Source organism: Oryx dammah, unplaced genomic scaffold (genome assembly GCF_014754425.2).
Source record: "Oryx dammah isolate SB20612 unplaced genomic scaffold, SCBI_Odam_1.1 HiC_scaffold_17, whole genome shotgun sequence".
Classification (NCBI taxonomy): domain Eukaryota; kingdom Metazoa; phylum Chordata; class Mammalia; order Artiodactyla; family Bovidae; genus Oryx; species Oryx dammah.
Genome location: NW_024070201.1, coordinates 7,626,504 through 7,651,307, shown reverse-complemented (window position 1 = coordinate 7,651,307; position 24,804 = coordinate 7,626,504). Strand labels below are relative to the sequence as shown.

General features: G+C 39.5%; 1 protein-coding gene across 1 annotated transcript in view; it reads left to right on the top strand.

The window, feature by feature from the left end:
- ARHGAP42 (Rho GTPase activating protein 42) overlaps positions 1 to 24,804 on the top strand; it is a 334,877-nt gene that overhangs the window by 232,315 nt on the left and 77,758 nt on the right. The window contains exons 5-6 of the mRNA XM_040257874.1: positions 4,840 to 4,941; positions 12,426 to 12,536. Coding sequence (XP_040113808.1) covers positions 4,840 to 4,941; positions 12,426 to 12,536 — 213 coding nt within the window. The remainder of the gene's footprint in view (positions 1 to 4,839; positions 4,942 to 12,425; positions 12,537 to 24,804) is intronic.

The window sequence follows — 24,804 nt, the reverse complement described above, 5'->3', positions numbered from 1 at the left end:
GAAACCCTTTTGAAATGTCTGTATTTCAGCAAATTGAGGAGGAGAGACACAGTGGGGAATGGTTTGGTGCAGTCACCCACAGCTGGGATGTTGCTATGAAAGCTGTATTAAGGGTCTCAACAACCTGAGTTTCTGGACGCCAGGAATCTCTTGGGTCTAAGGAATATCCAAGCAGCTGTTCTTTCTGAGACTTAAAAATGATGATGTCACCCTAGGTCACTCTTCTGAGCAGTGAGGAAATCCCTCTATCAGAGAAGGAGGAAGTCTAGCCAAGACTGGTAGTTAGGGCTGTATCTTGTCCTCTCAATGCCTAGCACAGTGCCAGTTTATAAGAATTAAGCATTTGTGAAATAGAAATTTATCTATTGGTATTTATTATTATTCTTTACGTGACTATTTCTGCTACTGTGCACTCACTTAAAAGGATTTTAAAAATATATGCTTTAGCTAATGGTTATACTAACATGGTAACATAAATAATTGCATGGGAAATTTTGCAGTATCCTGTGTGGCAATTATAACCTTGAAATTGTCTTAAAAATTGGATGCATGAATTCTAAATGTATGCTTCATTAAAAGAAATATAGAAAATATTTTTTCATTGCCTCTACTTAAAAAAAATTGATCATGATAATGTTAAGATAAAGGTTGCTAAAACAGTTGTTTAAACAAAGCTTTGCAGTTGTCTTTATATTATAGAGAAAAAACAATTGGATAAAGCTTGAAATATATCTGTTTGTGACTTTTTAGGTACTGTGGTAGAGTCTATTCCCTTCGGTACCCTCTTGTGGTCAATAGAACGTGTTGATTTGGCCTTGTCTTTAACATTTGTGTATAATTTGTGATAGAACTATAGTTTATATGAGTATTTTGACTTATTTTTTGCCTATTTGTTTGTTATATATCACAACTTTAAGACTGACACTTGGAGTTTTCTTCCCATTCCTTAGCTCAGGGGATATGATGAAAGTGCAGCATAACCCCAGTTGCTAATCTTAGATGCTAAATAATAATGTGATCGTGTGATCAAAGTAAATACAGTGTAGCTTGGAACACAAATTGATTACAGACCTTGAACTTATCTTACACATTTGCCACTATAATTGGGTTTGGGGATTAGCTTGCCATTTTTGATGGCATTTTTTAAAGATTTAAAAATATACACAAATAAACATATCACACATATATATGACTTCATTGTACATGACTACCTGGTTCAGATGCACTTGCTGTGAATCTACAGAAAACCATTATACCATACCATTATAACCTAGTCTCCATTTATTTGAGTCATGTTATGACAGTGAGAAGTCAGTAATCACATACAGCGTTTAGAGTAAAGATTCATGCATTATTTTCCCTTCCTTCTGCAGCACTGGTTTTGGAGAAAATTCTTAGCTTGATATCCGCAAATACATAATAGACAATTGACAGCTGTGTGGTATTCAGTTACTAAAACCAAATAGGACCTAACTTACATGAGAGTAAATCATGGCTTTTGGGGGGAGATGTGAGTCACAAAAAGTGTTCTTTGTTTTCAAGAATATGGTTCCCTAGGTTATAGTTGTCCTTCATGTGCCCTCCTCTTTCAGTTCAGCTCTTTAATTTTATACTAGAACTGAATGTGTTTGTGTTATCTGCATCATTGGAACCTTTGAGTAGATCTCTTTTGTTGGCCTGGTGGTGTGAAGGGCCAGGGTTTGATTAGGAGTCCAGGAAGTTCTTCTGGGAATGATTTTTGTATTGCCAGGAATGCTGGCATGTTGGCACTGAGTTAACATTTCCAAAAATGCCAGCAAACGCTGAAAAACAAAGATGCAAGTGTAGTTACCACAGCTGTGCTCCCTTCTCCCCCACCTCATTTCTTCTGCACACAGTGAGAAATTTTAAGCCCCCTATTGTAAGATGAAAGTGAGTCAGTTTCCCGTACTAGTCTCTAAGGCAGCTGGTGGCCCCCCACGCCCTACAGTGCTCTTGTATCACAGGGATTGAATTGAGGCCATTTGTGCAGAATTGCCCACTGTATCATGGATATCGGTTTTTTGATCAAATGGAATGTTTGTGAGGGACTGTAATGCCCACTGTTACAAGAGGAATAATTTTGCATGTTCATTAAATACTTATTGAGCACTCTGTCAAAATTTTAAGAAGCATAATATATATATATATATAAATTTATATATATGTGTAAATTTAGGATATGCATTTCCCTGCTGCAGTGTAGGGCTTGAACACCGTAAGAGACCCATTTATAAAAGTAGATGAACACTTACAAAGCAGAGGAAACTGGTGAAGCGGACTTGTGAATGAGGTCTGTTTAAGCTGGATGCTAAGAGTAGCTCTAACTTGAAGCTGTGGCTCTTAGAAGAAGTAGGCATTTATATTTATAGTCTGTAGAGAAGAAAGAACAGGTGGTCAGAAAGGCTAATAAGAGAGGCTTTTGGAAAGATTGCTTGAGCAGGTCAGCTGTGAGCATAAAATGCCAGATTAAGGAGCAGACAATGGAACGTTCACTCAGTTATCTGTTTCAACAGAGGAGGGATGAGCACCTCCTGTCCTGAACCTTGGACTTCTTTGCTTCCTTTTGGCTCCTCTCCGCCACATTTTGTTGTGCGAGTTCCTCCACCGACCCCTTTTTTGGATGGGAATGCCACTTGGTATTTTCCAATTGTGTTTCGCCTAGTAGAGCCACATTTTCTCTTTAAATGATAAAAATCCTTTGAAGATGTGACTCCTCTGCCTTATTTACAGGTATAAGACAACAATGCACAAACATTCCCGCACTTCTTCAAAGGTCTAGAACGTTTACAGCAGAACCCTACTTGTTCTTTTCTTTTTTTTTTAATTAATTTATTTATTTTTTATTTTCCTTTACAATTCTGTATTGGTTTTGCCATACATTGACATGAATCCACCACGGGTGTACATGCGTTCCCAAACATGAACATGAATGTTCTTTTCATTCAATGCAACTTTACCAGTTAAGTTTCTAAAGTTCCATCCATGCAACTAGATTATGATGGGTTCCTGGAAATATAATTGAGTGGATAAAAGTTTAGAGTGCTACTGGCTCAGAATAGAATACCGTCATCTGTTAGTCTGGATCTGACAACCTGAACTGTGAGACAGACAAACCAGAGGGCTGCTTGTCTTCTCTTCCTCGCTTCCTCCCAGAGTCTCTCCTCCTCTCCTCATCCATCCATTCACCCACTATTTTTAATTAATCTCCTCCAAATATTTACTGATTCAAATAAATGAAAACCATTATCCATAATAATCACAGAGCTTGTTAAAAAGACCTGTCTGAATCTCTATATGAGGGAAATAAGAATCTACATTTTGAGTAGCCTTTAAAATACTTAACTTTGATTAATGTGGTCCAGACATTGCACATCAAGAAACACTGAGATAAAAGGAAGGAGTAGTACCTCTTTGGCCAGTAAAATTTATGACTGTGGTCATGTAGTATTTATTTCATATGGACTCATAAATGGAAAAAACATACCTGGTGGATAACATATTTATAGTTGGAGAAGATCATATGTCTAGGCATGCCTTGTTCTCTTTAGAACTGTATTCTGTTTGAATTTCTATAGAAGTATGCCTTAGGGGAAAGGTATTCTCTTCCAACAAAGGGCTAGCCTGGTTACAGCTGAACCAATAAAACAGTGTCATTTTAGGCATTGCAAAGGTAAAGCATCTGTCTACAATGCGGGAGACCCGGGTTCGATCCCTGGGTTGGGAAGATCCCCTGGAGAAGGAAATGGCAATCCACTCCAGGACTATTGCCTGGAAAATCCCATGGACAGAGGTGCCTGGTAGGCTACAGTCCATGGGGTTGCAAAGCATCTGACACGACTGAGCAAATCATTTCATTTCATTTCATTTCAAAGGTCAGCTCTTCAGTTATGTTGAGTGTATGATACAGATGATTCTAATCCTTTTGATTTGACTTTGAACTGGTCTAATTATTTCACACCACCAGTTTGTGAAGATTTATTTTCCTTTTTATCAAGAATGTGCTGTTTGAACAGCTCAGCCAATGTGAAACTGTCAAATTAAACCCTTGAAAAGCCACTATACTTCAGACTCCCAATTTCCTCCAGTGGACTTTTTGTTTATAACAGCCCCTCCCTATCTCTCCCCTTCTCTATAAAAGAATTGTTGTTGTTTACTCACTAAGTTATGTCCACCTCTTTTGCTACCGCATGGACTATAGCCCACCAAGCTCCTCTGTCCATGGGATTCCCCAGGCAAGAACTCTAGAGTAGGCTGCCACTTCCTCCTCCAGGGGATCTTCCCAACTCAGGAATGGAACCTGTGTCTTCTGTGTTGGCAGGTGGAGCCATGTGGAAAGCCCATAAAAATTTCTTCTACTTAAAAAAATGAGAATGCCTAGTTTGAAATATCAAGCATCTTTTTTGGGGACTTGGGAAATATTATGATTCCTTGCAAAGAGTTTGCGAGTGGCCTCTAAACTGTGTATGTTAACTCATCTGAATCACCAAAAAAGCCTAAAAGAGACATTTTTCTGTTGGCTATGTCCCAGACTTCTAAGTCAAAATTTCTTGAGAATCAGTTACAGAGGGCTCAAAGGGATTCTACTATAGGCAGCCTGCCCCCTCCATACTATAGTTCTATGAACTTCTTTGAGAGCAGAATACATACGCAGATGATTTTGCTTCATATCCTTCTTCCTACTTCATCAAGTTTTCCACATAGTTGAAGCTCACTGAATCTTTATTAAATAGTTTTATTGGACGCTTGATGGGAATGATGGAAATCAAAGTTATCTTGATTCTCTGATTTGAATGTTTTGTTATTTTTGTGATCTCCTAGGATGGAAAGAAGAAATTTGACAAAGAGAGTGAAAAATACTATTCCATTCTTGACAAACATTTAAATTTGTCTGCAAAGAAAAAGGAATCTCATTTGCAAGAGGTAAGTTTTTCCAATTGAACTGTGCAAAGAGCATTGTCATGCGAAGCCCAGATTTCCAAAAGTAGACGTTATCTCAGAATCTGCTCCTGTTTAATAAAATAATGATAATAATATTTAAGCTAATTGAGCATTTGCTATAGATAGATAGGCATGGTGCTGAGCATTTTACATGCTTTGTGACATTTAAAATTAACAGTTTCAAGAGAAAGATTAATATTACCTTCAATAATGAAAAAGAGTGAAACAAGGTTATTTCTTTTTCTTCCTATTGGGCATATTTTAAATAACTGCTGCTGCTGTTTAGTCACTAAGTCATGCCCTACTCCTATATGACCCTATGGACTGAAGCGCACCAGGCTCCTCTGTCCACGGGATCTGCGAGGCAAGAATCTTGCTGTGGGTTGTCATTTCCTTCTCTGGGGGATCTTCCCAACCCAGGGATTGAACCTGCGTCTCCTGTTTGGCAGGGTGATCCTTTATCATTGAACCACCTAGAAAGCCATTCTAAATAGCAAGACCTACCAAATTCATGGCGTAGCATTTATATTAAGTTAAAAAATATCTGTTCTTCAATTGTTACATCAGCATTAAGGGAGAAAAGATATACAGTTACATGTTTTGAGATCTTTATTATTTTTTGTCAATTTAAACAAGTCAACAGAAATATTTTACTAATGTGGACCGTGTTCTCATACAGGGAGTGCATTTCTTCCTTTTATCCTGAAAATTTGCTCTTCTCATTGGTAGTGTTTTAACCATAGTTAGCCAGATAGAAAACTCTTTTACTGAGGAGTGATGCAGCTTCAGCTCTAGTGATAGCATATGTTTTGTCTGTTTTTCTAAATGGCTCTGTTGTCTTTCACCATGCACACTTTCCCCAGCGTACAGCATTGTGTCTCAGAGCTGAACCGGGACTTGTTGAGCACCGGCAGCTATCACTGTCCCCAGCCCACCTCAGGAAATCTTGCATGGTGCTGAGCCTCTTACAGTCTCTTCTTCGTCTCTTCTCAGTATTTCTAGGGATTGCATCGTGGAACTCTTTTAAATGTCTCATTCTGATCCTCTAGCAAAGTCACCTTCCTTCCTGAACTGTTGTTCAAGTTCAGCTTGGTCCCCCGCTCTTCTTATTCGTATTCCTATTTTTCTGACCTTCTTGTTCAGCCACGAGGCATGCTTGACGAGTTCAAGTGCAGTGGAACTGCAGTCAAAAAGTCATGGAAGAGTTACTTCTGATTCCTTTTTACTGTATTTTTATGTTCCCCTAGAGGGAATTGAATTTCCTCACTTAAAATGTTGAACATTGGAAGGATTTGTATTTCACTATAATAAATAACTTGTTAGTAATACCTGCTATTAAAATAGGATAATTTAATAGACTGTGGGGTGCCTATGGAAAGATTTTGGGGTTAATGTGAAGTGGAGAAAAATCTGTTATTAAGAGAAATTATATTTTTAATTTTCATGGACATTTTTAATCTTATAGTGTCCTATGTTCTTTAATATTGTGTTCATCACATATTCTAAACTTCTTAAATGCGTGTCTATGTAAACTTTTAAACATTGCCTTAGAATAAAACTGAGAGAGAATGTAATATGTAGATGAAGTCATCTGTGGAAAAGCTCCCCCAGTTGTCACCATCATGTACCAAAGACCAAGGCCAAGGCACATTCTAAAAATCGACTGCCTCAAAATCAAGGGCAATGCATAGAGTCTCTGAAGAGTTATCAGATTCTTGGTGGACTTAATAAGAGGCTGCCCTTAGCTGGCTGACTTCTTTGCAGCCCTGTGGACTGCAGCACGCCAGGCTCCCCTGTCCTTCAGCATCTCCCAGAGTTCCTTCACACTCAGGTCTGTGAAGTCAGTGGTGCTGTCTCACCATCTCATCCTCTGCCACTCGCTTCTCCTTTTCCTCTCAATCTTCCCCAGCCTCAGAAACTTTTCTAGTGAGTCGGCTCTTCTCATCAGGTAGCCAAAGTACACACACACACACACACGCACGCACGCACGCACACACACACACACACACACACACGCATAAACTACGAGGAAGAGCTCATGAAGGAAATGTAAAAAGACCAAAATGCATAAAAATAATCTGTCTCTTTCAAAAGACCTTAAATCAAATTAAAAGATGAAGTATTAGGGGACTTGTATCACGTGACAGAGGATAACCATCTCCTTATATTAGATGCTTTTGGAAATCAGTGTGGAAAAGATAAAGGTTTTATTGGAAAAAATGGAGTAAGAATATGAAAGGGCATTTCATCAAAGAAGAAATATAAACCGTAATAAATATTGTAAGTTTCTATATCATATATTTTAAAAGTATAATTTAATAATAGTAGCAGCACATTGGAGAAGGAGATGGTGACCCACTCCAGTGTTCTTGCCTGGAAAATCCCAGGGACGGCGGAGCCTGGTGGGCTGCCGTCTATGGGGTTGCACAGAGTCGGACACGACTGAAGCGACTTAGCAGCAGCAGCAGCAGCAACAGCAGCACATTAATTTATTAAAAGATAATATCTATTGTTAGTGAAGGTATGGGAAACTAAGCAGACTTTGGCTGTTCTGGTGGGAATATGAAATCATTCAAAAACTTTTGAGGTACATTTGACCATATTTCAATCAACCTTATATGTCCAAGAGAGCTGAAATGATTTCTGTTGATAGGAATTTGACCAAAAGAAATGATCAGAAATGAGTATAAAAATAAATTGTGTAAATATGTTGATCCAAGAGTTATTCACGATAAAAATTTTAGAAACATCCAAAATAGCACAAAAGAATGATTGGGATAAATACACAAATAGAGCTTGGCCCAAAACAGAATTGATATGACTGTGAAAGTTTTATTTGGAAAAGCATTTAAAGACATTTGGAAATATTTGTTAGCCTAAGTGTGGAATAACAGGATTTAAACCAGAAATATATACTATTATTCATGTCTTTTAAAGTAATTTTTTGTGTACATGTTGTAAATATTTACAGTGAGGCTGCAGTTAATTTATTATCTTTACATTTCCCTGTTTAATAATGAACAATGAATAAACATATAGTAATGAGTATGTATTAATTTTATAGTTAGGAGAACAGTACAAGGGTTCCTTTTAGGAGCCAAGAGTTTGGGTGTCTGTTAACGTTTATAAGTAAAGATACTTTCAACAGGTTCTCCTCTCCCACCTCCTGAGTGAAGGGAGTTGCTCAGGTTCTACCTACCGCTATTCTTGTCCTTCTCTCTGTCCCCAGTGGCTCTACACCTTTCATATTGTCTGTAACATCTCAGTGAGTGTTTCCCGCCATATTTCTCATCCTGACCACCTTTGCACTATCCACCGATGGGTTACTACAACACCATAGTGACATGTGAAATCTCACCCATTTTCTCCAATTTGACCCTGCTTCTCACTTCTTTAATTCTGTTAATGCTTGGTGTTATTTCTTGTGTCAAAATTATCTTCGACTTTTTCCCCCTCTGCTTCTCACACCTGCATCCTCAAGCCTGTCTTCCTAGGATATACCAAACACCTTCACCTGTATCAAGTAAGAGGTCTCCTTGTAGGCAGGTACACCCAGCTTCACCGTTGAATCGATGCATTCTACACCGTGCTCACGCTAATCTTCTAAGCTTCTTGAAGTCCAGCTCTGATCCTGACTACACCTTCCTCCAGTTCTTGCCTGGTTTATAAGATGAGTGCATACTCATTCTCTCTGTGCTGTCTCAGCTCTCACTTCTGACAGTTTCAGACAAACCCCTTTGCTCCATCTACGAGAACATAACCTCTCCTGACTTGAGTCCCTCACTAAAACTCCTGTTTTATCTCCACCTTCTCGAAACCTCTCCATTCCTCAGCATCCAGCTTAAATCCTTTTCCCTCTGGGAATAAATCAGTAGCTGTCACCTGAGTGATAGTTGTTTTCACTATCCCTTTTTCCTCTATTTTGAATTAAGACAGCTTAGGGTGTGTGAGGAAGAATTTAGGTAGCTGCTGTCTGCTGAACTGTGTGGTTTTCTTATGTACCTAATTTGGCTTCTTACTGGGATGACTTTGCTGTGTAAACAACAGCTACTTAAGCAATCTGTTTGTCTGGAGTAATTACTATTCCCTATCATTTTTAAAAGTTTGGACTATGAATTACATAGTCATCTTATTTCTCCAGTACAAAATACTTGACCACAGTTGTTAATGAGTGTATAGCAACTGATACACTATGAGCTCAAGGACTAAAGGAATTCATCTGAGGTAAAAGAATGTCTTTCTAAATCTGGTACTGAAAAAAAAAAAGAATTAAGCTATTGTATTCTGTTAGAATTGTGCATTCTAGATGACCTTTCAAAGCAGGTTTGTATGTTAAATTTAGTTTTCGATGTCTAAGGGAAACCAGGCACAAGCGTTAAGAATCGTCTCCCAGAGGTGACACACAGGACTTAATTCCCTCAGCAATGAGTTAGGACAACACATGTGAAATGGTATCTACTAGAATCTCGCAGACTGAGAGCCAATGGTTTTTACTGGAGGCTGGTCATGTAGACACCTTCTGCTTGTCATGTAGGCAAATTCCTGACTCCCAGATACAAAGCAGGGGTTCAAAACAGCCCATATCGCTTGTACAGCTTTAGCATTAGTGAACTACTTTCATCCGTTAGGCAGGTGGTGTCTCGCTGTTCACACTGTTGCACAGTGTTCCTGGAACCCATGGTAGGCAAGACGCAAGCAGGGAAATGGGAAGAAGACTCAAGGAGCTGCCCAAGCCGCTAACACATTTCTTCTCTCCCGACTGGCGCAGCAGCCAGAGCAGCAGACACGCCGTCTTCTCTTCTTTGCTGTTGAGCCAGGCGGCAGCCGAGACTCAGCCTGCCCACCACAAGGTGGCCCCAGGGGCTTTTTCAGGTGCAGCTCAGGGATGCTTCCAGAACACAAGTAGCCCGTGGCCAAGCGCGTTCCCTGTGACGGGCACGCGCTTGCGCTGTAAGAGCTCTCAGCTGTTACACAGTGGTGATTTACAAAACGTAGGGTGAGAGATAGAGGATGTGGAGGGGAGAGCTGACCACACCCTCTTGCTCATTTGCTTCTTCTTTCAGGTGGGAACCCTCCTAAAATCCACATTCCCGTAGTGTTGGAGCATGAGTCATTGCTTAGAACCTCTGCCTCTCGGAACTCTGCTACCAGTATTAGCTCTTTAATCGAAGCAGGCCTTTCAATGGCTAGCATGCCTGCTCTGCAGCCCTGTTAACCAGAAATAATCATTTTAGGCTCTAACAGTGTTTCAAGCATTCAGGTTTGTTCCTGTGTGCGAGTTGACGCAAAGATCATCTTTTAAAGTAAACAGAAGCTTCAGAAATAACTTGTTGGATAGACTTTCTGAGACTGAAAATATTTTTTCATCTTTTACACCCTGTGGTGTACACTGGAGCTTTCTCTTGGGCCAGTTTTCTCATCTCTTTCTTGTTGCTGGTTCAGTGATGTTGTATTTGTACTTTGGAACTGGTTATCTTGGGAATATTTATACCACAAAGACCAGCAAATAGTGTAAATCGGGATCTCCCCCTACCCTGAAGGGAACCAATTGTTAAACTTTATTAGCATAACACCACCTGTATCCCCTTACCATTTATTCTATAAATAGGGTGTTCCTCTAAGTGGTAGGAAGAAAATGTATGTAACTTGTGGGAAATACTAACTTAGGATACTGAAAAGCTACTGGTCCAAATTTCCCACTTGGCTTATATTATTCTTTTGATGTATTGTGGCTTCCTTCTGTGGCTCAAACGGTAAAGAATCTGCCTGCAATGCGGAAGATCAGGGTTCAATCCCTGGGTCAGGAAGATCCCCTGGAGAAGGCAATGGCAGCCGACTCCAGTACTCTTGCCTGGAAAACCCCATGGACAGAGGAGCCCGGTGGGCTATAGTCCATGGGGTCCACAAAGAGTCGGACACAACTGTATGACTGACACTTTCACTTTCTGATATATTAGTCTGTAAACTTGGAATTCTCAAGTTTATCCATCGCTAATGAACTACTTATTGGGTTATTTTTAATTATGTAAGTATTTTTTAAAGTCCTTCTTTCAAATGAAGTGTTAAGATGCTATGCTGTCAAAGCCAGAAAACCTAACTTTATCTTTCTTTAAGTTCTTGTTTGTTAAATTATCAGTGTAAAATGGCTCCAAAGCAGTGTCCTATTCCCAAATTGTTGCTGGCAGATACTTAGTATTCTGGAGAGGCCATTCTACTCATCTGCCTTTACTAATTTCAGCTGGCAGTGAGGAGTAGTGTCGCTGGGCAATGAAAGTAAGGTAAAATCAGTAAATTCAGTAAAATTTTTACTGAACCAGTCAGTTCTAAAGATAGCATGTGAGAACAATGATGAGCATAGAAGACGGAAGAGAATGTGCACAGCTTTGTTGCAGCATGAGTCCTTGCTTAGAACCTCTGCTTTGGGAACTCTGCTACCAGTATTATCTCTATAATGTGTGTGCTGAGTCACTCAGTTGTGTCCGACTCTGCAACCCCGTGGACTGCAGCCCGCCAGGCTCCTCTGTCCATGGAATTCTCCAGGCAAGAATACTGGAGTGGGTTGCCATGTCCTCCTCCAGGGAATCTTCCCAACCCAGGGGTTGAACCCAGGTCTCCCACATTGCAGGCGGATTCTTTACTGTCCGAACCACCAGGAAAGCCTGCTGTTGAATATTCTGAGATGATTCTTCCTCAATTAAATCAAGACATTATGCAGTTTTCAGGGCTTCCCTCATTGCCCAGGTGGCAAAGAATCTGCCTGCAATGCAGGAGACCTGGGTTCAATTCCTGGGTTTTGAAGATCCCCTGGAGAAGGAAATGGCAACCCATTCCAGCATTCTTGCCTGGAGAATCCCATGGACAGAGGAGCCTGGCAGGCTGCAGTCCATGGGGTTGTAAGAGTTGGGCATGACTTAATGACTAAACCACCACATGCCATTTTCAGGATCTTTTGTAGTGTTATTCCAGCCTTGCTTCTGCCTCCTTCCCTCCACTTACTCTGAAGGCAGACTCTGTCAGACTTTTTCATGCCTCTTTACGTTTTCATGGGAGTGACCCCTTTCTTATCTTTGACTACTCGTGGCCAGTTATTCATCTTAGGATTCAACTCAGAGCACCACCATTTTTTCCCCAGAATTTAGACTCTCTTTTGTGATTGCTTAGATTTTCATATAGATTTGCATACCCTTTTATAATCATTTTTAAGTTAATGAGTGTTGTATGTTTGCTCTGTGTGTGTGGGTGTGTGTGTGCATTTTCTTCCCGTTCCATACACGATAAGCTCTCTCGGACAAAGACTGTGTTTTCCTAGTCTTTGTATTCCCAAGATACAATTGCTATATTCAAACTTTTTGTAGGACTTAATTTTTAAAAAAGGTTTCAGAGTAGAATACTATTTGATTTCCTCTCTAACATAGAAACTTCAATAATCACTCTCTATGTCATATTTGCCTTTTTATGCTTTTTAGGCAGATACACAGATTGACCGAGAACATCAGAACTTCTATGAGGCATCACTAGAATATGTCTTTAAAATTCAAGAAGTTCAGGAAAAAAAGAAGTTTGAATTTGTCGAACCGGTAAGATCTATTTTCTGTATAAAATAGTAGCTACAATACATCTTCTAAGAAAAATTTGCAGTTTTTTTCTGTTGACAATTATGGTTTTTAAAAATAAAAGGAGAGAAGCGTGGGAGAGTATGTACGTGGAGCATGGAGCACTTTAGGGCAATGAAATGCCCTCATCTGTAGGACACTGTAATAGCCGATACGTGTTATTCATTATACATTTGTCAAAACCTGTAGCAGATACAATACCAGGAGTGAACTGTAATGTAAACTATGAACTTTCATAATAATATGTCAGTACTGGGTTATCGTTTTGTAACCGATGTGCCACACTGATGCAAGGTGTTAATAATGGGAACTCGTGTGGGTAAGGGCCAGGGAGGGTGTGTGACCTCTAATTTCTGTTCAGCTTTTCTGTAAATCTAGCACTGCTCTGGAATAGCCTATTGATTTAAAAAGCCTAAAACTTAACATTAAAGCATGTATATTACATATACCTAAGGGAAAACACCTCACCGCTATAGTGACCCATTTATCAAACCTTCAGTTGAAGGGAGAGAAGGTAAGGCTATATTTCTTCCTTTGTTCCACTCTGCTTCCATACAAGGTGGGGACCTGCCTGACTTTCCAGTGAAGTCATTTATTTTCCTAAGTCAGTGTAAAAAGTAATGGATTCCCTAATGTAAACTGCATTGCAGAAAAGAACAGGTGGCTGGTCTTTATAAACTTACTTCGTTTTCTTGGCATTTTTTCCCAAGTAATACCTTAATATATTACAATATTGCCTGAATAGGCATTTTCATGAGGTATCATCTGTGATGAATAATGGTAAGTTCTGTAGTCAAGATGATAGGATATTGATCATAAAATATATAAGAAATCAAATATATAATTTAACCCATCTTTTCTTCCTATGTCAGTTGATTAAAAAAAAAAAAACTACTTATTATGAGCAATAAAATACCCTATTCCTAATTGAGTGGATAATAAGGAGAAGGGAAAATACATTTCTAAATGTATTTGGAAATTTTATTTCCTGATGAAAACCCATCAGTGATTACCTAAAGGTGATGGGAAACTGGGACAGAGCAGAGTCCATGAAGAGTCTTGGCCCCTGCCTGGCTCTGTACCCCTGCTTCACTCCTGTGCCTTCAGCTAGAGCCACCTGCCTTTCTACTGGCTATTATATAAATAGCTCAGTTGGTAAAGAATTCACCTGCAATGTGGGAGACCTGGCTTCGATCCCTGGGTTGGGAAGATCCCCTGGAGAAGGGAAAGGCTACCACTCCAGTATTCTGGCCTGGAGAATTCCATGGCCTGTATAGGATCCATGGGACCAGTGGGATAGTAAAGAATCGGACAGGACTGAGTGGCTTTCACTGTGATGACAGCCTTGACTCCCGAGTTATGTTTGCCAATCACTAAGTCCTCAAACCCCCTAGTTTGAATTGATAGCCTCTTATTTAGCAGATGCTCTGGTGTCTGGTAAACTTTCACTCGGCTTTCTGAAACTCAGCTGGGTTTCTTGGACACAGGGTCAGCTTGACAAGCCCTCATCAAGGAAGATGACTAATTCTTAAAATTCCTACTCCTCTCCTCATGGAGTAGGTCCTGCCTCTGAGTCGTGTCATGGTTTTTGAAGCCTGTCTCCTTGTTGGCACACTTCCCTCTGGCCTGCCTCTTGGGATTTCTGAATGTCAGCTCTTTGTTAGAGTGTCCCCATTAGTTCTGATGCTTTGTCTTCACCCTCCTTCCTTGTGTGTTCCCATTCCCTGCAGATACTCTGCTCATCTGCTGTGCGGGTCTTCCTCCCACCTGGAATGATCCTTCCACAGCTGTAGTAACTCTCTCCTCTGAAGAGGCACGCGTGTAGCCCGTTTCCCCATCCAAGACTCTTTTATAGCCCATCCTGTCTGGGAACAGTGAACCAAACCATTCTGTAAGATGACATCAGATATATAAGGAAAAGGTTGTAAAATCATTTGCTTACAGGTCACAGAAGGAATGCTAAGAATTTGTGAATTCATGTGGCAATACAGGTAGAGAAGTGGAAACTGTCCTTCAACTGAAATGTTTCTTCCTTCCCTCTGTGGTATCCCATACTGGGATGGTCTGATAAGTCTTCTGTAATGCATGCCTTTCTGGTGACACCACAGTCAAGGTCGATGTTAAATTTGTCCTTCTTCCAAAATATTTTCCTGGCTGCTGGATTTTTCTTATTAGAATGTCTGGCCAAACCAAATAGTACTGTCAGTTTAGTCTCTCTCATTCCATTTCCAGCCACAAAGTCTCATCCATGGGATTTTACTTAATTTCTACCCCCGCACTGAGAAGATTAGAAATGGGAGCACTAGAACGTGGGCTTGCTACTCTTTAGGTTATACATTTACAAATTAATTTAGAGGAAAAAAGCCTTTACGATTTCAGAAACAAAGCCCCCAGGAGCTATAAAGATAAAAACACATGAGGAAACTTTAATATCTTTGAAGGTTATTTCCTGCAGAAATCCAATTCCTGTTGTATAAAGCTTTATATTGAAGAAATGAAGCAATCTATGCTAGTTTAGCTGAGATTTGTTTGACAAATAAGCATTAGAGTAAAGCAAAGTACTTTAGGAATGTGACTTAAAACAGATTCTGTGATAGCAAGTAGAAAATATAAATAGTCCTGTTGATTCCCATTAAATAATATTCTTACTTTATGATGATTATTTGAGACTAATTTTCCATGATTTCAATTAACGTCAAGATCCTCCTATAGTTGACCTTTGAACAATACGACTTTGAACGGTGTGGATCCCACTTATATTCAGATGTTTTTCAATAAATACCACAGTACTACACAGTCTGCAGGTTGGTTGGGTCTGTGGATGAAGAGCATCAGATGCCATGACTGGTCTGTAAAGTTATACACAGAGTTCCAAAAGGGGTGTGTGTGCGTATTGTGTGCACACACACATGCATGAGCATATAGGCATCCTTAATTCCCACATTATTTAAAGGTCAACTTGTACTTATGATAAAATGTCTACAGAATATTCAGGTGGTACCAGGGAAAGATGTTCCTACAGCTTCATTATTCCTAGGAGAGTCTGGGTCTAATATATGGGAAAAGAGGGACAGTTATATATTTTTTTATAAATTACTATTTTTGAAGTATACAGAAAGCCAGCTTTTTAAACTCAGTTCTCCATTAGCTATATGATTTTAATGGCCTTTTTCCTCTGTTTATCATAGTTTATTTGGAATGCGATGGTAGCTAATTCATGATCTCTAGACTCGCACTACTCAGTGTGGTAGCAACTACTTATATATGACTGTCAAACCCATGAAATGAGACTAGTGTAGATTAAGATGTGCTCCAAACCTCAAACACATACTAGATTGCAAAGGCTTAGTACAAAAAAGAAAACCTTTCTTTTTTAAAGAAACATCATTAAATCCTCTTTGATATTGATTATATGTTGAAATGATAATCTTTTGAATACACTGTATAAAAAATTAAATTTCACTTGGTTTAAGTTTCTTGTGACTACTAGAAAATCAAAATTTTCACACTAGTTTGCATTTGTGGTTTGTGTTATATTTCTGTCTAGCAGTGCTAGACTAGGTATTCTTTCAGATTTGCCAACAAGATATGTGAGTTCAGGTCTGTAATGGGGGAAAAGAGATCAGAGAGGGAGAAATATGATGTCCTGATTCTTGATTTTAAGATCCTCCTATTTCTCACAGTTGCCCAGATTTTATGAGAATTTTGAGGGAGTAGGAGGAAAAACCTTGAGAAGTAACTGAACATGAACAGCCTACGTAAGAGAGTTGAATGCCCTGTCTAGAAAGTCTGTTATGGAACATGAAGTTTGTGGCTCAGAAAACCAAAATAATCTTGTTATAACTTAACTCCCTTACGGTTCATTCAGCTGCAGTTCGTGGATGTTTTGACTGTATCCTGCAAGCGTACGTAGTTGGGACTAGTGTTTTGTGAGCAACTATTCTGTGTCCTGTGTTTTCCGCATTCTCCCATGTGAACCCCACCATGGCTTTATTATTGGTAGTTTTTATCCTTCAAGATGAGGAACTTAAGTCACAGAAAGACTATTAGTTGCCTGAGGTCACAAACTTACAGAGAGGGAGAACCAGGAAGCCAGAACCCAAGTCCAGAGTTAACTATTTCATACCACCAACAACCGTAAAGACTGCTTCATTACAAAGTTAGTTCTTATTGCTTGCCCTGACCAAATAAAATGGATGACCCTAGAAAACTGGACTGTAAATTTATTTTAATTCCTTAAAAATTAGAAGAAAACAAGAGATTTTTCTTCACTTTGGTAACGATGATTGAGTCCATGAACATATCTGTTCATTCATTCACTTGATCTTCCATCCTTCTTTCATAATTCTGTTTTAAGTTGTCTCCCGAGGCCACAGGTAACTGGCCACTTTTCATGTAGAGACAAAGTATAATGGCTGAGTGACTATAAGTTGAAGTTTGGCCTCAGTCGTACAGCTCTGTGAATTTGGAATGCTTTTCCAATTCTGTGATCCTCAGGTTTTTATCTGTCAGTCGGGGATAAACTTTGTGTGTAGTTCCCAGAATTGTCACATCTGCTGCAGGTAATATGCAAAGTACCTGGTTTGTCATAAGCATCAATAAGCTAGTGTGAGCTTGCACATGGACTGTTATCACTAGATAAGAAAACAATATTGATGAGTCATTTATCCGTGTGCTTCAAAGCCAAATAAAGCTTTTTCAAAACCACATTTTTAATTTTAACATGCTTTAAAATATGCATCTAAATTCTATAAGAACATTTTCACTTTATTTTTTTAGACTTCAGTCTTTTTGTATTATGTTTAAACATCATGTGGAGAAGTGAAAATAAGCAATTAAATATAAACTGAAGCATGCTCCTTTTAATACTCATCCCTTAGACTGCTAAATTTATTTTTAAATCATTTTCTGAAAAAAATCTAAGGTAATTTAGTTAACATGCTTTAGCTCTTTAGCTTATTATATCGTGAATGATACTTATAAAATGCTTTTTAGCTTTTCTAATAGATGTGAATAATTTTGAAACTGAACAACTACTTGCTAAGTTAAAAAGGTCTCCCAGATAGTATGTAGACCTTCAGGTCCTGAAAGCAAAAGATTTTGTGTTCATTTTCAATATAATTGGTTAACCTTAGTATAGAAAATTTAGAGTAGATTAATGTGAGAAAATAAGACAGTATTATTTTTTTTAAAAAAGACATTGTAGGACTAAAAGTTAGATTTCTATTCTGCTGAAAATCTAAGTGCAGTCATTCTATAAAAATGAAACAATAAAGCTCTCCTCAGGTTGTATACATTTAAATAAAAGCTTGTTAGTCTTTGGATTTAGTTATAGGTACTGTTACTGAAAACTTGAAGTTTGCAGTGACTGTTAGACCATGAAGAATTTTGGAGAAGTCAGAAAAATGCATTCTATCTATTTAACTGACTCATCTCTTATACTTCATTTTAGAAATCCATCATGTAAAGGCCTGGTCTAAACATAGCTTCTGCTGGATTTTATCACATTGATGGCCATGTTACCTTCTTCATTCCCATTTAGTTGAAAAGATAACTGACTATTCTTTATTGCCTTGTTTCTTTACCAAAGAAGTTTCAGCTCTGTTTCATTTGAATTCCATCCCCTTGAAATAGTGGAAATTCATCTTTAGGAACTCCAGTGAGTCTTCACTGCTGAGACAGTATATAGCCATGACTTCAGAAAGTTTTGGCTTTTTAAATGAATTGAATCTGTGTTCATATCTGTTCATTCATTCATTTGTTCTTCCATACTTTTTTCATTGACTTCCCTGGTGGTCCAGTGGTTAAGAATACACCTGCCAATGCACAGAACATGGGTTCAATCTCTGCTCTGGGAGATCCCATGGGCCTTGGGGCAACTAAGCCTATGCACCAGAACTACTGAGCCCTTGAGTCTAGAGCTGGTGCTCTGCCACAAGAGAAGCCACCACAGCAAGAATCCTGCACACTGTAAGAGAGTATTAGAGTGGGAAAGACTAGAGATCTCGTCAAGAAAACTGGAGATACCAAGGGAACATTTCATGCAAAGATGAGCACAACAAAGGACAGAAAAGGCAAGGATCTAACAGAAGCAGAAGAGATTAAGAAGAGGTGGCAAGAACACAAGTGTCAGAAGAACTATACGTAAAAGGACGTAATGACCAGATAACCACAATGGTATGGTCACTCACCTAGAACCAGACATCATTGAGTGTGAAGTAAAAGGGGCCTTAGAAAGCATCACTATGAACAAAGCTAGTGGAGGTGATAGAATTCCAGTTGATGTATTTCAAATCCTGAAACATGATGCTGTGAAAGTGCTGCACTCAATATGTCAGCAAATTTGGAAAACGCAACAGTGGCCACAGAACTGGAAAAGGTCAGTTTTCATTCCAATGCCAAAGAAAGGCAATGCTAAAGAATGTTCAAACTACTGAACAATTGCACTCATCTCACATGCTAGTAAAGTAATGCTCAAAATTCTCCAAGCCAGGCTTCAGCAGTAGGTGCACCAAGAACTTTCAGGTGTTGAAGCTGGATTTAGAAAAGGCAGAGGAACCAGAGATCAAATTGCCAACATCCACTGGATCATAGAAAAAGCAAGAGAGTTCCAGAAAAACTTCTACTTTTGCTTCATTGACTATGCTAAAACCTTTGACTGTGTGGATCACAATAAATTGTGGAAACTCCTTCAAGAGATGATAATACGACCACCTGACCTGCCTCCTGAGAAATCTGTATGCAGGTCAAGAAGCAACAGTTAGGACAGGAATGGAACCACAGACTGGTTCCAAATTGGGAATGGAGTATGTCAAGGCTGTATATTGTCACCCTGCTTATTTAACTTCTGTGCAGAGTACATCATGAGAAATGCTGGGCTGGATGAAGCACAAGCTGGAATCAAGACTGCTGGGAAAAGTATCAAAAACTTCAGATATGCAGTTGCTAACACTCTAATGGCAGAAAGCAAAGAGGAACTAAATAGCCTATTATTGATGAAGGTGAAAGAAGAGAGTGAAAAAGCTGGATTAAAACTCAACATTCAAAAAATGTAGATCATGGCATTCAGTCCCATGACACTTCATGACAAATAGATGGGGGGAAAGTGGAAATGGTGACAGATTTTATTTTTTTTTAAAAGGCTTCCCTGGTAGCTCAGATGGTAAAGTGTCTACCTACAATGCGGGAGACCCAGGTTCGATCCCTGGGTTGGGAAGATCTCCTGGAGAAGGAAATGGCAACCCACTCCAGTATTCATGCCTGGAAAATCCCAAGGACCAAGGAGCTTGGTGGGTTACAGTCCGTGGGGTCACAAAGAGTCGGACATGACTGAGAGACTTCACTTTCTTTCTTTAGTTTTTTGGACTTCAAAATCACTGTGGATGGTTGACTGCAGTCATGAAATTAAAAAATGCTTGCTCCTTTGAAGAAAATCTATGACAAACCTAGACAGTGTATGAAAGAGCAGAGATATACTTTGCTGACTAAGGTCCATGTAGTCAAAGCTATGTCCATTAGTCATGAACAGATGTGAGTTGGACTATAAAGAAGGCTGAGCATGTAAGAATTGATTCTATCAAATTGTGGTGTTGAAGACTCCTGAGACTCCCTTGGACAGCAGAGAGATCAAACCAGTCATTCCTAAAGGAAATCAACTCTGAATATGCATTGAAAGGACTGAAGCTGAAGCTCCAATACTTTGGCCACCTGATGTGAAGAGCCGACTCATTGGAAAAGACCGTGGGCTGGGAAAGACTGAGGGCGAGAGAGGAAGGAATGGCAAGGATGAATGGTTATATAACATCACTGACTCAGTGGACGTGAGTTTGTGGAATCTCCAGCAGATGGTGAAGGACAGGGAAGCCTGGTCTGCTGCTGTTCTTGAGGGTGCAGAGTCAGATAGGACTTAGCAACTTTGCAACAACACACCTTCTCTGATTATTACCCTCTTTGACAAGTTGTCCCCTGGGCCACACTGACTGACCTCTTTCCATCCATGACTCTTTTTTTTCTTCGGTTTTCTCATTCATTGCATTAGATATTGATACTTTTTCATTCCCTTTCAATCTGTACATTAGACTTAAAGCACTCTGTGGTCATTCAGAAGCTATCCCTTGGGATTTTTCTTTGTTTTCCTCCAAGTAAAGAATAGCAAAAACCACAGGATTATCTCCTAGGCTAGACACGTGTACAGGATGAAAATTTATGCCTTGCCTGTGCTCTAGTTTTCCAGTCTTCTTGGAGATTTCAGTGGCCAGATGTAGACGTCTGTATGAGGCTTTGATCTCTTTTAGTACATTACGATGCTCTATTTATGAGAAGTGTTTGTATTTTTTAAAAACACTCTTATTGGGATGTAATACACATGCTCTTCAGTTCACCCAGTTATAATTAGTTTTTGTCTGTGGTCTGAGGTAGGTGTCAAACTCCATTCTTTTCCATGTGGCTCTTCAGTCATCAAAGAACTCTTTGTTGTAAAGACCATTCTTTACACATTGTATGATCTTGCCACCCTTGTTGAAAATAAGTTGTTCATAGATATCTGAGTTTATTTCTAGACTCTCAGTTCTATTCTGTTGATGCGTATGTCTGTCCTTGTTCTAGTATCACACTGTGTTCATTATTCCACTTCTGCCCAGTTTGGGCATCAGTCGTCTGAAATAACTGGAATTACTTCAGATTGCTTCAGAGGCCTGCCCCTTACTCCCATGCTAGCTGCTGCTGCTAAGTCGCTTCAGTCATGCCTGACTCTGTGCGACCTCATAGACGGCACTCCACCAGGCTCCTCTGTCCCTGGGATTCTCCAGGCAAGAACACTGGAGTAGGTTGCCATTTCCTCCTCCAATGCAAGAAAGTGAAAAGTGAAAGTGAAGTCGCTCCATCATGTCTGACTCTGCAACCCCATGGACTGTAAGCCCATCAGGCTCCTCTGCCCATGGGATTCCCCAGGCAAGAGTACTGGAGTGGGTAGCCTTTCCCTTCTCCAGGGGATCTTCCCAACTCAGGGATCAAACCCAGGTCTCCTGCATTGCAGACAGATTCTTTACCAGCTGAGCCACAAGGGAAGCCCAAGAACACTGGAGTGGCTAGCCTATCCCTTCTCCAGCATATCTTCCCAACCCAGGAATCGAACCAGGGTCTCCCGCATTGCAGGTAGATTCTTTGCCAATTAAGCTGTGACCTGATGATTAATCAGCTGAGAAATTGTGAATAAGCTATTCCTTTGCTGACTTGCTATGGTTTTGCTAAATGATTCAGTTCATTCAGTTCAGTCGCTCAGTCGTGTCTGACTCCTTGCGACCCAAAATAGCAGCTTGCCAAAACTCACGTCCATCAAGTCAGTGATAACATCCGGCCATGTCATCCTCTGTCCTGCCCTTCTCCTCCTGCCCTCAATCATTCTCAGAATCAGAGTCTTTTCCAGTGAGTCAACTCTTCGCATGAGGTGGCCAAATATTGGAGTTTCAGCTTTAGCATCAGTCTTCCAATGAACACCCAGGACCAATCTCCTTTAGAATGGACTGGTTGGATCTCCTTGCAGTCCAAGGGACTCTCAAGAGTCTTCTCCAACACCACAGTTCAGAAGCATCAGTTCTTCGGTGCTCAGCTTTCTTCACAGTCCAACTCTCACATCCATACATGACCACTGGAAAAACCATAGCCTTGACTAAATGGACCTTTGTTGGCAAAGTAATGTCTCTGCTTTTTAATATGCTACCTAGGTTGGCCATAGCTTTCCTTCCAAGGAGGAAACATCTATAATTTCATGGCTGCAATCACCATCTGCAGTGGTTTTGGAGCCCCCAAAAATAAAGTCTGACACTGTTTCTAGTGTTTCCCCATCTGTTTCCCATGAAATGATGGGACCAGATACCATGATCTTCATTTTCTGAATGTTGAGCTTTAAGCCAACTTTTTCACTCTCCTCTGTCACTTTCATCAAGAGGCTTTTTAGTTCCTCTTCACTTTCTGCCATAAGGGTGGTGTCATCTGCGTATCTGAGGTTTTTGATATTTCTCCCGACAATCTTGATTCCAGCTTGTATTTCTTCCAGCCCAGCATTTCTCATGATGTACTCTGCATAGAAGTTAAATAAGCAGGGTGACAATATACAGCCTCAACATACTCATTTTCCTATTTGGAACCAGTCTGTTGTTCCATGTCCAGTTCTAACTGTTGCTTTCTGACCTGCATATAGGTTTCTGAAGAGGCAGGTCAGGTAGTCTGGTATTCCCATCTCTTGAAGAATTTTCCACAGTTTATTGTGATCCACACAGTCAAAAGCTTTGGCATAGTCAACAAAGCAGAAATAGATGTTTTTCTGGAACTCTCTTGCTTTTTCCATGATCAGCGGATGCTGGCAGTTTGCTCTCTGGTTCCTCTGCCTTTTCTAAAACCAGCTTGAACATCTGGAAGTTCATGGTTCACATATTGCTGAAGCCTGGCTGGGAGAATTTTGAGCATAACTTTACTAGCGTGTGAGATGAGTTCAATTGTGTGGTAGTTTGAGCATTCTTTGGCATTGCTTTTCTTTGGGATTGGAATGAAAACTGCCCTTTTCCAGTCCTGTGGCCACTGCTGAGTTTTCCAAATTTGCTGACATATTGAGTGCAGCACTTTCATAGCATCATGTTTCAGGATTTGAAACAGCTCAACTGGAATTCCATCACCTCCACTAGCTTTGTTTGTAGTGATGCTTTCTAAGGCCCACTTGACTTCCCATTCCAGGATGTCTGGCTCTAGGTGAGTGATCACACCATCGTGATTATCTGGGTCGTGGAGATCTTTTTTGTACAGTTCTTCTGTGTATTCTTGCCACCTCTTCTTAATATCTTCTGCTCCTGTTAGGTCCATACCATTTCTTTCCTTAATGGAGCCCATGTTTGTATGAAATATTTCCTTGGTATCTCTAATTTTCTTGAATAGATCTCGAATCTTTCCCGTTCTGTTGTTTTCCTCTATTTCTTTGCATTGGTCGCTGAGGAAGGCTTTCTTATCTCTCCTTGCTATTATTTGGAACTCTGCATTCAGATGCTTATATCTTTCCTTTTCTCCTTTGCTTTTCACTTCTCTTCTTTTCTCAGCTATTTGTAAGGCCTCCTCAGACAGCCATTTCGCTTTTTTGCATTTCTTTTCCATGGGGATGGTCTTGATCCCTGTTTCCTGTACAGTGTCACGAATTATTATTCATCTATTAATGCAGTATCAGTTTTTACTTTTGGTCAGTTTGTTGCGGTGATTAGGTAAATTGATTCTAAAACCCTTGCGAATCATAGAGTGCCATATGTGTTTTTCCTGAAGGTAAAAGTGCCTTTCTTAATATTAAAACCTAATCTACCTACTGGCTTATTGTTATTGACATTATCATTTTAAAAGTTAGGTTTACTTTAAGGTAAGCTGAGACAATAGTCTTTTTCCTACCACTCCACCCACCCAGGCACATTGAACAAAGAAAATGACACAGTGGAAATGCAATTCCTAAAGACTGTCAGAATGCCCTGTTAAGTTTCCTTGATTTAGTATCATGGAATTTGTTAAGGATAAAATGAACTAAACATTTAACTTTGCCACCACCTAGAGGCAATTATGTCATACATGCTGTCTTGATTAAGCTTTCTCAAATGCTGCTTCCAGAGTAGATGTGGAACAAAAGTAAAAGGTAGAAAACTCTTTGTATATAATTTTTCTCTACGCTCTAAAGAATTGTCCTCAGCATGCACTGTGAATTAAAACGTACTTGTTTACTACTAAGCAAAACTGAATTTTACCAGAAGTTGCCAGTAGAAAATGTATCTCAGGGAATTGGGTGTCTTATAGGAATATTTATTGCAGATGTTCTTAAAGTATCTCCTTTGTAAGCTGAATTCTCTATACTTTGCATATTACAGTAGTATTTTTCTTTTATGATATCCAGTTCCTAGTAAGACAGTATAGACATTAAGAAATGAAACAACATTACTTGCAACAAATTCATAACTACTATGCAAGTATTTAGAAGGCTACTGTTGCCTAAGTATATACTTCAAAGGCTTTTTCTTAGTTTGTCTCTGAAAATCTCTAAATTTACATGTCTATGCCATGGTTAATTAAAGGTTTTTTAATACTATTTTAAGATACAGTTCTTTTAAATTGAGTCACAATATGTGCAGACTATATATCTTAAATTATTGAATCATTTAATAAATGTATATAGCATCCTTTTAATAAAGGGTTATCTATTAAATCTTTAGTT